This window comes from Ranitomeya imitator, chromosome 1 (genome assembly GCF_032444005.1).
Source record: "Ranitomeya imitator isolate aRanImi1 chromosome 1, aRanImi1.pri, whole genome shotgun sequence".
NCBI lineage: Eukaryota > Metazoa > Chordata > Amphibia > Anura > Dendrobatidae > Ranitomeya > Ranitomeya imitator.
The window spans coordinates 120,799,841-120,813,720 of record NC_091282.1 but is presented as its reverse complement, the minus strand read 5'-3'; the positions used below and the strand labels follow the sequence as shown (position 1 = coordinate 120,813,720).

Genomic DNA, 13,880 nt, shown 5'->3' with positions numbered 1-13,880 from the left:
TAATTAGGGTATATGCACATGATCATTAAACACTGCGTCCATGTGCAGCTTCCTACCTGCTCAGGCCAGATGTTACAACAGAGTGGATGGGATCCCATGCCCACTTGCGTCCAGAGATTCCCGCGGCTCACCCGCGGAGACGGACATATGACATGTCTCTCCAGACCGCAGAATGTCATTTTCTCTTGCGGAGACACTACTGTAGTCTCCACAAGAGAAATTTCACCCATACAATATTTTGGACAGTGTGAGTCCACACGGTTCAGTGAATACATCCGGATTCACCGGCATTCAATAGACGGCAGCGCTTTGGACGCAGTGAACATGCACTGCGTCCAAAGCGCTGCCACTTCTGGATTGTGTACCCATACCCTAAGTAGATAACAGATGGAAAAAGCTGGAGTACAGGATTGATCAGATTACACAGTACTCTAAAGGAATCTGTTACCAGTATTCTGCTACGTCATGTGAGAGCAGCATGATGTAGGGGTAGAGACCTGATTTCAGTGATGTGTCACTTACTTTACTGGCACTGTAGTTCTGATAAAATCCCTTTTATCTGATGCATATCTGCCAGTTCTCTGAGCTCTCTGTATAACCCCACCTATACCACTAATTGGCAGCTTTCTGTGTACAATGTGCATAGGCAGAAAGCTGCCAATCAATGGTGGAGGCAGGGTAACAAAGCTCATGAATATGGAGGAATACATGGCAGCAGGTTTACTAGTCCTCTGGTGATAATTTCCTGCCGATAAAACAGTGATTTTATTAACCCCTTTCTGACAATTGACGTAATGATCTGTCCAGGTGCCCTGGCCCTATTTGACCAGTGACGGATCATTAGGCCATCGCGATCGCCCGCGCTGATTCTGACAGCTGACACCCGGCACTAGGTGCCAGGAATGGTCACAGACTGCTCCCGGCACTTTAATCCCCGATATGCTGCGATCAAACACGATTGCAGCATTCCAGGAGCCAGCAGAGGACTGACAGCCCCTCTGCCTTTAGATGAGATACCCCGCAGCATGACGTGGGGTCCCGATCGTTGCCATGGTGACCCAATGTTGTCATGACGACATCCGTGTCACCAGAGTTAGGAAACTTGCTGATCACGCCCAGTGCATGATCAGCAAGTCTCTCTGTCAGTGCAGAGCTACCTGTTTCTATGGCATGGCGATGCTGCTTCATCTCCATGATACAGAAGTGATCAGCCTGCAAAAAATGATTGACTCATAGTGGGCATTTTGCCTGGCTGGTTATAGAAAACTAGATGGTGGCCCGATTCTAACGCATCGGGTATTCTAGAATATGCATGTCCTCGTAGTATATTGCCCAGCCACGTACTATATTGCCGAGCCACGTACTATATTGCCCAGCCACGTAGTATATTGCCCAGCCACGTAGAATATTGCCCAGCCACGTAGAATATTGCCCAGCCACGTAATATATTGCCCAGTCATGTAGTATATTGCACAGCCACGTAATATACTGCAGAGCCACGTAGTATATTGCCCAGCCACGTAGTATATTGCCCAGCCACGTAGTATATTGCCCAGTCACGTAGTATATTGCCCAGTCACGTAATATACAGCACAGAGCCACGTAGTATATTGCCAAGTCACGTAATATACAGCACAGAGCCACGTAGTATATTGCCCAGCCAGGTAGTATATTGCCCAGTCACGTATGTAACAGGTTAAAAAATAAAAAAGAAACATACTCACCATCCGAAGAGCCCGTTGTAGTTCCGGCGCTTGTGTGCGGTGTCCGGTCCCAGGATTGGTATGAGCGCAGTGACGTCATGGAAGGTCCTTCTCCCATAGCATCTTTGGAAGCGGAACCTGCCGCTTGCAGTGCCGAGGACAGGACGCGACGGCGGAAGGTTATTATGATTATTATTTTTAACATTAGATCGTTTTACTATTGATGCTGCATATGCAGCGTCAATAGTAAAAAGTTGGGGACACACAGGGTTAATAGCGGCGGTAACGGAGTGCGTTACCCGCGGCATAATATGGTCCGTTACCGCCGGCATTAACCCTGTGTTAGCAGTGACCGGAGGGGAGTATGCGGGCGACAGGCACTGACTGCGGGGAGTAAGGAGCGGCCATTTTCTTCCGGACTGTGCCCGTCGCTGATTGGTCGCGGCAGCCATGACAGGCAGCTGCCGAGACCAATCAGCGAATGAATAACCGTGACAGACAGAAGGACAGACAGACAGACGGAAGTGACCCTTAGACAATTATATAGTAGACTAGCTATTGAACCCGTTCAACGCCCGGGTGGCGACCATTTATATTGGTATATGGTCTCCATCCTGGTATGTGCTGCTTCCATCCTGCGCCCTAATCTGGTCATGTGCTGCTACTATCTTGCGCCCCCTTCCTGTCATGTGCAGCCCATCCTGCGCCACCTTCCTGTCATGTGCAGCCCCCATCCTGCGCCCCCTTCCTGTCATGTGCAGCCCCCATCCTGCGCTTGCATCCTGTTTTGTGCGGCTTCATCTTGTCATGTGCTACTCTCTTCCTGTGCCCTCATCCTGTCATGTGCTCCCATCCTGCGCCCCAATCTTGCCTTGTGCAGGCGTGTACTATGGAGGACAGAAAGTGAACTTCAATCCAATATTGCAGCCAGCATGCAGCCAGCGGGTAAGGAAAGGGTGAATCAAACACCCGAAAACCCCGCCTCCATGGCTGAAGATTGTTCCCTCCAAATCCAGGTGACAGTGTCCCTTTAATAACCTCGCTAGATATATTGTGGGAGTGGCTAACATGAAGATAAAGATGAAACACATACCGTGCTAATGCCAACTAGTTTGTGGCAAAGAGTCCTTATGTATTAAGGATGCAGACCTGAATATGGTGCCTAATGTGGCAAGAGAGGAGAAGAGAGAACACGCGATGTATAGCCTTCGGATGGACAGGAATAGACGGACTGTTATCAAAAAAGGAAGGTACTCACAGATGTCCCCTTACTGGGAAAATAATAGTAATGGTAGATGAGAGGTAGATGCAATTTTTAATGGGATGTTACTACAGAACGTGGGAGGGAAAGAAAAAAAATAAAAAAATTATAATAAAAAGGCGATATGGTGTACTGATATACCCCTGAAGTTACAACGCCCCCAATTATATGTGCTAGTATACCTTAGAGTTATGTATAGATGGCGGGAGGTGATCACCTCATATGGCCAGATAAGAGACCCGGGCTGCAGAGAATAGAAATCAGGCAAATGTAAGTATCTACAGTGAATAGCAGTACATACGGCAAAAGCTGCTACCAGAAGCATGTATGTACCTGTGGAGAAGCCGCTGGGGTGCTAGGACAGAAGCATAAGAAGAAACCAGGAGACCAACAGGATCACCCGATCGAAGGTATGGACAACCTAGTGATTAACATCTCGTCCCGAACTCTCAATGTTGCTGAACATTCGCTTTTACAGAAAGGACTCTCCTTTTGCCCATCTTATCGTTGCCGCACGTTTGATTTAGACATGGACCTGCAAAGGTTCTTTCGTCAAATCAGATTAAAGGCACACTTTTCCATTAATCCGGTAGCGGCTAACTTGGTTCCTGTCGATGTTAACTCTAAATTATTGTCTTCCTCTAGCTTGGGTCTACGGAACAAAAGTCATTTTAGACCTCCACACGGTTCCCATGCTGTCGAAACATTTATCAGTTTCGTGCAAGATTCATTCACATCCCTTAGAGAGAGTATAGAGAGGGGTAACCTTTTCTATCCGCCCAATCTTACTACTGAGGAAAGACATTCCCTGATAAACCTTCAAGGGGATAAGTCCATTATAATGAAACCGGCCGATAAAGGTGGGGCACTAGTGATCATGGACAAAACCAAATACATGGCTGAGATCATGCGACAACTGAGCGACAATTCCATATATCAGGCACTAGACAGGGATCCTTCACATACGATTCGTCACAGCATTGAGACTATCCTCCATAAATATACGGAGTTGGGCGTTCTGGACTAGAAGACATGTAGCTTCCTTCTAAATCAGAATCCCATCATACCAGTCTTTTACAAGCTGCCGAAGATCCATTAAAAACTTGGAGAACCCACCAGGGAGGCCCATAGTGGCCTCCACGGACTCCATACTATCCCCCATAGCGAGATACATTGAGAGAATTCTTACTCCTCTCATACAAAAATCCAGATCTTTCTTGTTAGATACGGGCTCCTTTTTGAAACTGATTAGGGATATTGATTCTATCCCCATAGATGCCCTCCTGGTAACCCTGGATGTGAGGGATCTATATACCTCCATTCCCCATGAGGAGGGTATCCACTCGGTCCGCCATCTATTAGAGGGGACCGATATGGACATTGACCAGATATCACTCTGTATTGATCTCCCCAGGATCATACTTACATCAAACTTCTTTGTTTCAAGACACATTCTATCTACAAAAACGGGGGACCGCTATGGGGTCACACGCAGCACCTCCTTATGCAAATGCATATATGGTACACTTCAAGGAGAGCTCTATATACAAGAACAGCCTATTTAGGGAGAACATCATCATATGGAAAAGATACATTGATGATGTATTTTGTGTATGGCGGGGCTCGGAGGATATCCTCCACACCTTCCTGGCATTCCTGAATACCTCGTGGCCTGGCATTACCTTTACTATAAATTACGATCTCTGGAGTATGAACTTTCTAGACACACTGGTGATCAAGGGTTTAGGTGGTCAACTTAGTACGGATCTCTACTCCAAAAGTACAGACCGTAATAGTCTCCTACATTTTAAGAGTCTCCACCCCCCTCTACCAAAAGGTCCATACCAAAAGCACAATACCAGAGAGTACAACGTATAGTCTCCGACATCAACACCAGGGATCAACGTATACAAGAGATGACACAAAAATTCCAAATTAGAGGGTACCCCTTATCTATCCTGGAGAAATCCAGGGCTGTGGCTGACAGACCTAGGGCGGACACAACCTCACGTATCCCTTTTGTACACTCGTTCCACCCTTTTATGTACAAGCTCCATAGGGCTATACACAGCAATTGGCCTATTTTATCTAATGCATTTCCCAATGTAACGGAGTTTCAACAACCATTCCTCCCGTGCTTCAAAAGAGCTCCAAGCTTGCGGGATAGTCTTGTCAAAGATGACATCGGCACCAGTACCACTGATAGACAAAGCTTTCTTGGCATACCAAGGGAAGGCACTTTTCCGTGTCTACACTGTGTACAGTGTAACAATGTTCTCAAGGGGAATGCAGTTACACACCCGTATTCTGGTAAAGAGTTTAAAATTAGAGGGTATTTCACATGTAGCTCCACATATGTTATCTATGTCATCAAATGCCCATGTGGCCTACTATATGAAGGAGAAATATCCCAACCCATTAGGGATCGGGTGTCAAAACACAAATCCACCATTCGCTGTAATAACCTCTTACTACCATTACCCCACCATTTTCACACATCTGGACACAGTATTTCCCAACTAAAATTTCAGGTACTGGAACACGTTCCGACGCAACGCAGGGGAGAAAATAGATTACTGATGCTCAGAAAACGTGTGGCATACTGGATACACACCCTAGACACACTATCACCAAAAGGACTTAACAGGGAATATGAACTATCTGCATTTATTTGAGGGGTTTGGATACGTCTTAAGTGACTGAAATTATAGGGTTTGATATGCCTGACATAAGCATGTTTATGCTATGTACTAATATATGCCTTTGTCTTTTAGAGTCGTCTGTACTAATGATTGATTGGCACGTCACGAACCACTGTCACCATCGGATTGACCATCACTCTCCGTGTCTATACTCTTGTCCGTTATCACCGTTCACTATGGACACGCTCTTCCTAGATGTGGTTATAATGGGCATTATCTGCTATATATATGTCACACTATTGATCTCACGCTTATAGGTCAGGACACCCTGCACTGCACATATACCCTGTTACATCTGGGTTTGCATCCTATGCCCCATTATGTTTATACTGTATATACTGATTATTCCCATATACACAGTATCTACTGAGTCTGTGGTCCCCACCCTTCGATTCTGCCTGCCTACCTGTCACATAGGGCCTCCCCTTTCCATTATCTGAATGGATATGACCTACTCATGGTACTCCGCCCCCTTTCCCCTCCCTCACATTCTCCCATATATGTTTTCCTTCTATTGTTAGATGGATTCTACCCACATGGAACCCCGCCCCCTCTCTCCTTATTCCGGCTCCGCCCACGCTCGGCGCTCATGTGGGATCCTCTTTCCCATGCCCTTTCTCCCCTTCTCCATGCCATGGCGCCGTATTGGGGCCTTGGGGCTTTATTTTACATTCTTATTTGCCTGCATAGTAACGCCCCTGTCTTGGAACGCATATTTCACCGCTGTGAACCGCACAGCCATGCATTTCCGGTCTGACGACACCTTGTGACGTCACTTCCGGTCGCGGCGCTCGCTTTCTGTGCCTGACACCTGCATAAAAACCGGCACCTCCTGATCCCTCTCAGACGAGCGGTGGACTCCGCGTCTGAGAGGACAATCCTAGCACCCCAGCGGCTTCTCCACAGGTACATACATGCTTCTGGTAGCAGCTTTTGCCGTATGTACTGCTATTCACTGTAGGTACTTACATTTGCCTGATTTCTATTCTCTGCAGCCCGGGTCTCTTATCTGGCCATATGAGGTGATCACCTCCCGCCATCTATACATAACTCTAAGGTATACTAGCACATATAATTGGGGGCGTTGTAACTTCAGGGGTATATCAGTACACCATATCGCCTTTTTATTATAATTTTTTTATTATTATTTTTTTTCTTTCCCTCCCACGTTCTGTAGTAACATCCCATTAAAAATTGCATCTACCTCTCATCTACCATTACTATTATTTTCCCAGTAAGGGGACATCTTCTGTGAGTACCTTCCTTTTTTGATAACAGTCCGTCTATTCCTGTCCATCCGAATGCTATACATCGCGTGTTCTCTCTTCTCCTCTCTTGCCACATTAGGCACCATATTCAGGTCTGCATCCTTAATACATAAGGACTCTTTGCCACAAACTAGTTGGCATTAGCACTGTATGTGTTTCATCTTTATCTTCATGTTAGCCACTCCCACAATATATCTAGCGAGGTTATTAAGCACAAATTCACTGCGATATCATCACTAGAATATGTATCTATAAAAACTTTGGCTCTATTTGATTATTCATGACAATTTTGTATATACTTTTGTTTTTTCAGGTTTTATTTATGTACCGCATTGTATTGCATATTTTGTTTATATACCGCATTGCATTTTTTCTTGAACACTGTAGTGACTGATGAAAGCCCACTGTAGGGCTGAAACGTTTCCGGTGCTACTTCCAGTAATAAATCTACAAAATATACTTAAGTTGAGTGCGAGACTTCTTTTCATATTGCACTTTATGGTTTGGGTACCTAGTCTCTGCACCGGTCTATAGCAGTGCACACGGAGTTTCTTCTTATATGTGCTCTCATCCTGCGTCCCCATTCTGTCATGCTGCTCCCATCCTGCTCCCCCATTCTGTCATGTGTTGCTCCCATCCTGCGCCACCATTCTATCAACTCTATAGCATAAGGAAGCCCCCCACAGGCAGACTCTATAGTATAAGGCAGCACCCCATAGGCAGACCCTGTAGTATAAGGCAGCACCCCATAGGCAGACCCTGTAGTATAAGGCAGCACTCCAGAGGCAGACCCTGTGGTATAAGGCAGCATGCCTATAGGCAGACCCTGAAGTATAAGGCAGCACCCCCCACCAAAGGAGACCCTGTAGTATAAGGCAGCACCCCCCCCCCCACAGGCAGACCCTGTAGTATAAGGCAGCACCTCCCCCACAGGCAGACCCTGTAGTATAAGGTAGCACCTCCCCCCACAGGCAGACCCTGTAGTATAAGGCAGCACCCCCCACACGCAGACCCTGTAATATAAGGCAGCCCCCATAAAGAAAAACAATAAATACTCACCTCTCATCTTCCTTGTTCTTGCGCTGCTCCCGCTCACCTCCGGACCATGGGCGCTGGGCAGTGACATCATCGTGCCCCCTGTCAGTGTCGTCAGACGCTGACAGAATGATGATGGGATGAGCGTAGCACTCCTTCCCTCATCAATGCGGTCAGCTGCATCGGCTAGATGCCGTTACAGCTGACCCTGCAATGAGAGGCAGGGGGCCCACTGCTGGCACCGGCCCCCCCCCCCTGCCTGCTCAGGGGCGCATAGCGGCCGGGCAGCAGCAGGGAGATCGATTCTCCCTGCTCTGCCGCAGAATGTAACTGTATTGGCACGCTGTACACGCCAATACAGTTACAGCAGAGTAGCTCCGGGTGGGCCCCCTCTAGTCTCTCTGCATGGCTAAGTAGTACTGTACAGCTAGATATACGGTATTGCCACGTTCAGTAGAAATTGTGGTACAAATTATGGTGCCATTTTTACCCACTTCTTGTGTGAAAATGTAAAATCTTTGACTAAAACAAAATTTTGGTGGTAAAAATGTAGTTATTTTGTCTTCACTGCCCAATGGTATAAAAGTCTGTGACACACCTATGGTGTCAATATGACCACTGCACCCCTAGATGAATTCATTGAGAGGTGTAGTTTGTAAAATGGGGTCACTTATGGGGGGTTCTGCTGTTCTGGCACCTCCTGGGCTCTCCCAGTGGGTCATGGCACCTGCAAACCATGGTGCTCCTTGCCTTCTGAGCTTTGCACTGTGCCTGAAAAATATTTCCCAATTACATGTAGAGTATTGGCGCACCCAGGAAAAAATGGACCTTAGTTTGTTATAAAAAAACATTTCCTATTAGCACTTCAGCATTCCAGCAAAGTCTGAACTCCTGCTATGATAAGGTAATTCAGTACCACAATGGACATAGAGGTCAGAGCACATACAGTGACCTGACAATAACCCCAAAACATTGAACGAGCTCTGAGACGTGGGAACTCTGCTGACCGCAATCCCTAATCCTCTCCAACCACACTAGAGGCAGCCGTGGATTGCGCCTAACGCTCCCTATGCAACTCGGCACAGCCTGAGAAACTAACTAGCCTGAAGATAGAAAATAAGCCTACCTTGCCTCAGAGAAATACCCCAAAGGAAAAGGCAGCCCCCACATATAATGACTGTGAGTTAAGATGAAAAGACAAACGTAGAGATGAAATAGATTTAGCAAAGTGAGGCCCGACTTTCTGAACAGAGCGAGGATAGGAAAGGTAACTTTGCAGTCAACACAAAACCCTACAAAAACCACGCAAAGGGGGCAAAAAGACCCTCCGTACCAAACTAACGGCACGGAGGTACACCCTCTGCGTCCCAGAGCTTCCAGCAAGCAGGAAAAAACAAATAGACAAGCTGGACAGAAAAAAAACAGCAAACAAAATAGCAAAGCAGAACTTAGCTATGCAGAGCAGCAGGCCACAGGAACGATCCAGGAGGAAACAGGTCCAATACCAGAACATTGACTGGAGGCCAGGATCAAAGCACTAGGTGGAGTTAAATAGAGCAGCACCTAACGACTTCACCACATCACCTGAGGAAGGAAACTCAGAAGCCGCAGTACCACTTTCCTCCACCAACGGAAGCTCACAGAGAGAATCTTCTTTAATGTGGTTTTGAGCAGTTTGAGGGGTGCAGTTTTTAGAATGGTGTCACTTTTGGATATTTTCTATCATATAGACCCCTCAAAGTGACTTCAAATATGATGTGGTCCCTAAAAAAAAAAAATGGTGTTGTAAAAATGAGAAATCGCTGTTCAACTTTTAACCCTTATAACTTCCTAACAAAAAAAATTTTGGTTACAAAATTGTGCTGATGTAAAGTAGACATGTGGAAAATGTTATTTATTAAGTATTTTGCGTGACATATCTCTGATTTAGGGGCATAAAAATTCAAACTTGGAAATTTGTGAAATTTTCGCCAAATTTCCGTTTTTTTTTCACAAATAAACGCAAGTCATATCAAACAAATTTTACCACTATCATGAAGTACAATATGTCACAAGAAAACATTCTCAGAATCACCGGGATCCATGGAAGCGTTCCAGAGTTATTACCTCATAAAGGGACAGTGGTCAGAATTGTAAAAATTGGCCTGGTCATTATCGTGCAAACCACCCTTGGGGGTAAACCAAACCAAGCAGCCCAGTAAGTGACACATCGATGGGATCAGGGTTTCGGACTCTACAAAAAATCTTTTAACAGTTTCCCTTTAATGATTCATGAACATTAAATGTTGTTGGACAAATGATTGTTTGACTGGTGGCTATCTCTCCAGACATCCCATACACAGGAACGTTTGGCTTGGCTGGGTGCTCCTGCAATCTTTACAAGAAAGCGACTGCTAGACTCCTCAGCTAGTGATGGCTTATTTCCAGGGGGAACAAAATGGATCGGCAGCTAAAATTCAACATAACGGATCCTTTTTATTATCAGTAACATCTGCCAAAGGGGAATCAGGAGGCCCCCATACAAATTACATCTTTAGCTGATCCTGCCGAAATCAGCGGGTTCGACTGACCTTAACCTGCTGTATATAGGGGCCATTATTATATAACCATAAAGGCACATAGGTCTGCATAGGGGCTGTATACACAAAAAGTAATAGAATTCAGGGTTGATTCATTATTGTATTGTAGATCCATTGTAGCCCATACTTGTACTTATATAATTTAATTACCGATCATCAATTTAACAAATCAATGTATGCCAACACAAATGTTTACACAGCAATAATGTGATATACAATACCTGGGAATGCAATTAAACTTTTATTGGTGAATATACATAAAATGCTGGGATAAATACACTTTAATGACATCTCTCTTTACATGTTTGATTCAGAAAAGAATTGAATCCCCCATAAATTCCCAATGTTTTAATCAAAAGATCTTTTACATTCATCATTTAGTTACAAAAATGTAAAAGGACAAAAAAAAAACCTTTTGAAGTAGGAGTCATCTTCTTCCTCATCACTGCCTAGGATGGAATCATCCACCATTGTTTCATCGCTGTCATAATCGGCATCCATTCGAGTTTTCTTGGACTCATACCCGCCCTTCATGTTTATCAGTGTATCCTGTCCTGTAATCCAAGAGGACACACTTTACCATATAAAGCTGAGCTACATTTATGTAAGTCGGTGTGTGCCCACCGGCCATGATGTACCCCATTGTTCACCCATTCAAGTCTGTGGAGGAGCAAAAAAAATCAGATTCATTATGAAGCCATCGCATAGCACTAGATTTTTACAGATACATTAGAACATAGGAAACTGATTGCATATCGATGACTGTCATGGATCCCTCTCCGTGATGTCACTAATTTGTCACGAACCTGCTCTCATCCCATGACTTGGGGATTGTGCCTGCAAGGGTAAATCTATCTCCCCTCTCTCAGTCCAGCATTCAACCTCTCTCCTATGCTGTAATGGGAGCATAAATCACACACCAACCCAGGCCACACACCTGCTCATACACGCTTTCACCACTCACCGAATACACTGGCGATGAGTCCCGGAAATTACTAATACTGTCTACCACTCATACGGATCAATCAGTTTAAGGCTATGGATTCTTTTAGAACATTCAAGGTTCAACTTGTTAAAGTTTTATGCTTTAATACAAAAAGGTTCAGTGCTTACAGTAAGAAAAAGGTATAAAAATATGATAATAAAAAGACATACAGGTATGCAAAACAGTATAAAAGAAACAGGAGAAAATTTACAGAAACGTCTAACTTTGTAGTCTGCTTTCTTCTCCCTGAGGGGGGGGTGAATATGGAGTTGGTGGAACACATCAGCTTCCCAGGCTGCCCTCACATGTGAACATGATACTATGTATACAGGCCTAATTTATAGCTTTACTCTGGAGGTCAGATTTCTAGACTAGCCCCTCAGGTTAATATCATAATTGCTTGTTTTTTTGATTGGACCGCGGCCGCTCCCCCAATGAATATATTATTTGCTCTGAGATTCCCTGTGTAAAAGTTCTCAGAAATAGATATTGTCAGGCTGCAATTGACATCGCTCGTCAAAGAGCTAGGAGGTGTCAAATGTTTCACTTTTTTTTTGGTTCCCAGCACGACCCCCTGGCGAGAGTGGAGACAGTAGTATGCCTTCTCAAGATATGTATGCTGTGACCTTTGTGAGACCTGCAGTTTCAGGACAGATGTTCAGCTACTCCTAGTTACACATATAACCCTAGACATATGTCACTACACACATATACTGTAGATAATAAATAATAATAATCTTTATTTATATAGCGCCAACATATTCCGCAGCGCTTTACAGTTTAACAGTTTCAAACACAAAAGTCATAAGTAACAACGTTAACAATACAATAATTAAAGCAAAATAAGACGACCCTGCTCGTGAGAGCTTACAATCTACAATGAGGTGGGGGAGATGCAAAGTACAGGTGTGTATTTACAATGATGTATTTACAATCATGGTCCAGCCATCTTCAGGGGTTGGGGAATAGATGGGGATAGTGAATGGGCTACACACACACACACACAAATAAAATGACTTTGATTAGTGAACGTGATAGGCCGCTCTGAACAAATGTGTTTTGAGCGAGCGCCTAAAACTATGCAAATTATGGATGGTCCTAATATCTTGGGGTAGAGCATTCCAGAGGATTGGCGCAGCACGGGAGAAGTCTTGGAGTCGGGAGTGGGAGGTACGGATTAGTGCAGAGGTTAATAGATAGATATATACATATTTCACCACACCTCCCTCCTTATGAACGTGCATGGGGGTTGACTTACAGGTCAGCTCCCGAGCACGTATCTGGTTCTGCCCCACCATGGCGAGATAGGCCATCAGCATTGCAATGATCGACTCCTGTTATGATCTGGTGGCCTTGGAGCAGCATGAGACGTACTCTGGAGAAGGTGGAACCTGTACTGACCGCAAACCCTGAACTTAACAGCGCAACTAGAAGTAGCTGTGGGGGGTACCTAACACTCCCTAGACCCCTCGACACAGCCTAAGAAATAACTACCCCTAAAGACAGAAACAGGAAACCTATCTTGCCTCAGAGAAAATCCCCAAAGGAAAGACAGCCCCCCACAAATATTTACTGTGAGAGGAGAGGGAAATAACATACGCAGAAATGAAATCAGGATTTAGCATAGGAGGCCATACTAGCTAAAAAGAAAGAATAGGACAGAGTACTATGCGGTCAGTATCAAAACACTAAAAAATATCCACCACAGAAGATACAAAACACCACATCTGACTAAAGACATGGAGGGTATATGTGCATCTCCAGAGAAATAGCTAGGCTGCAAAAAATCCTTCACAGACAAAGCTGGACAAGACAAAAACATGAAAAGTCACAGAACTATAAAGGTCCACAGCAGGTGGACAGCAAAAACAAAGCCAGGACTTATCTTTGAAGAAAAGCACAGCAAACAGGAGATACCAGAAGGGATGTGAATCCTCCAAAAACAATGGACAACTGGCACTGACTAAAGGATCAAGCAAGGCTATATAGCCCAGCCCAAAATTGCAAAAAATAGATACACCTGATAAATGCTGCGAACCAACTACCGCAGCACTACCACTCATAACCACCGGAGGGAGCCCAAGAGCAGAATTCACAACAGACTCCCTTCTTATGCGAAATTGTGAAATCATATTGCTGTAATATCAGACTCCATCTAAGCAATTTCCAGTTGTCCCCAACTACTCTGTTGAGCCAACTCAATGGGTTATGATCTGTGATCACAGTGAAGTTGCGCCCATAGAGGTATGGTTGCAGCTTCTGCAGAGCCCACAAAATTGCCAAACATTCCTTTTCAATGGTGGCATGTACCTGCCAATATCCCCTACTTAGGTCCATGATGGTGGGG

The 13,880-nt window shown here is 44.9% G+C and overlaps 1 protein-coding gene across 1 annotated transcript in view; it reads right to left on the bottom strand.

Annotated features, from left to right (window-relative positions):
• Positions 1–13,880, bottom strand: part of ANKRD31 (ankyrin repeat domain 31) — a 297,365-nt gene that overhangs the window by 240,054 nt on the left and 43,431 nt on the right. The window contains exon 2 of the mRNA XM_069750287.1: positions 10,961–11,102. Within this exon, the coding sequence (XP_069606388.1) occupies positions 10,961–11,102 (142 nt within the window). The remainder of the gene's footprint in view (positions 1–10,960; positions 11,103–13,880) is intronic.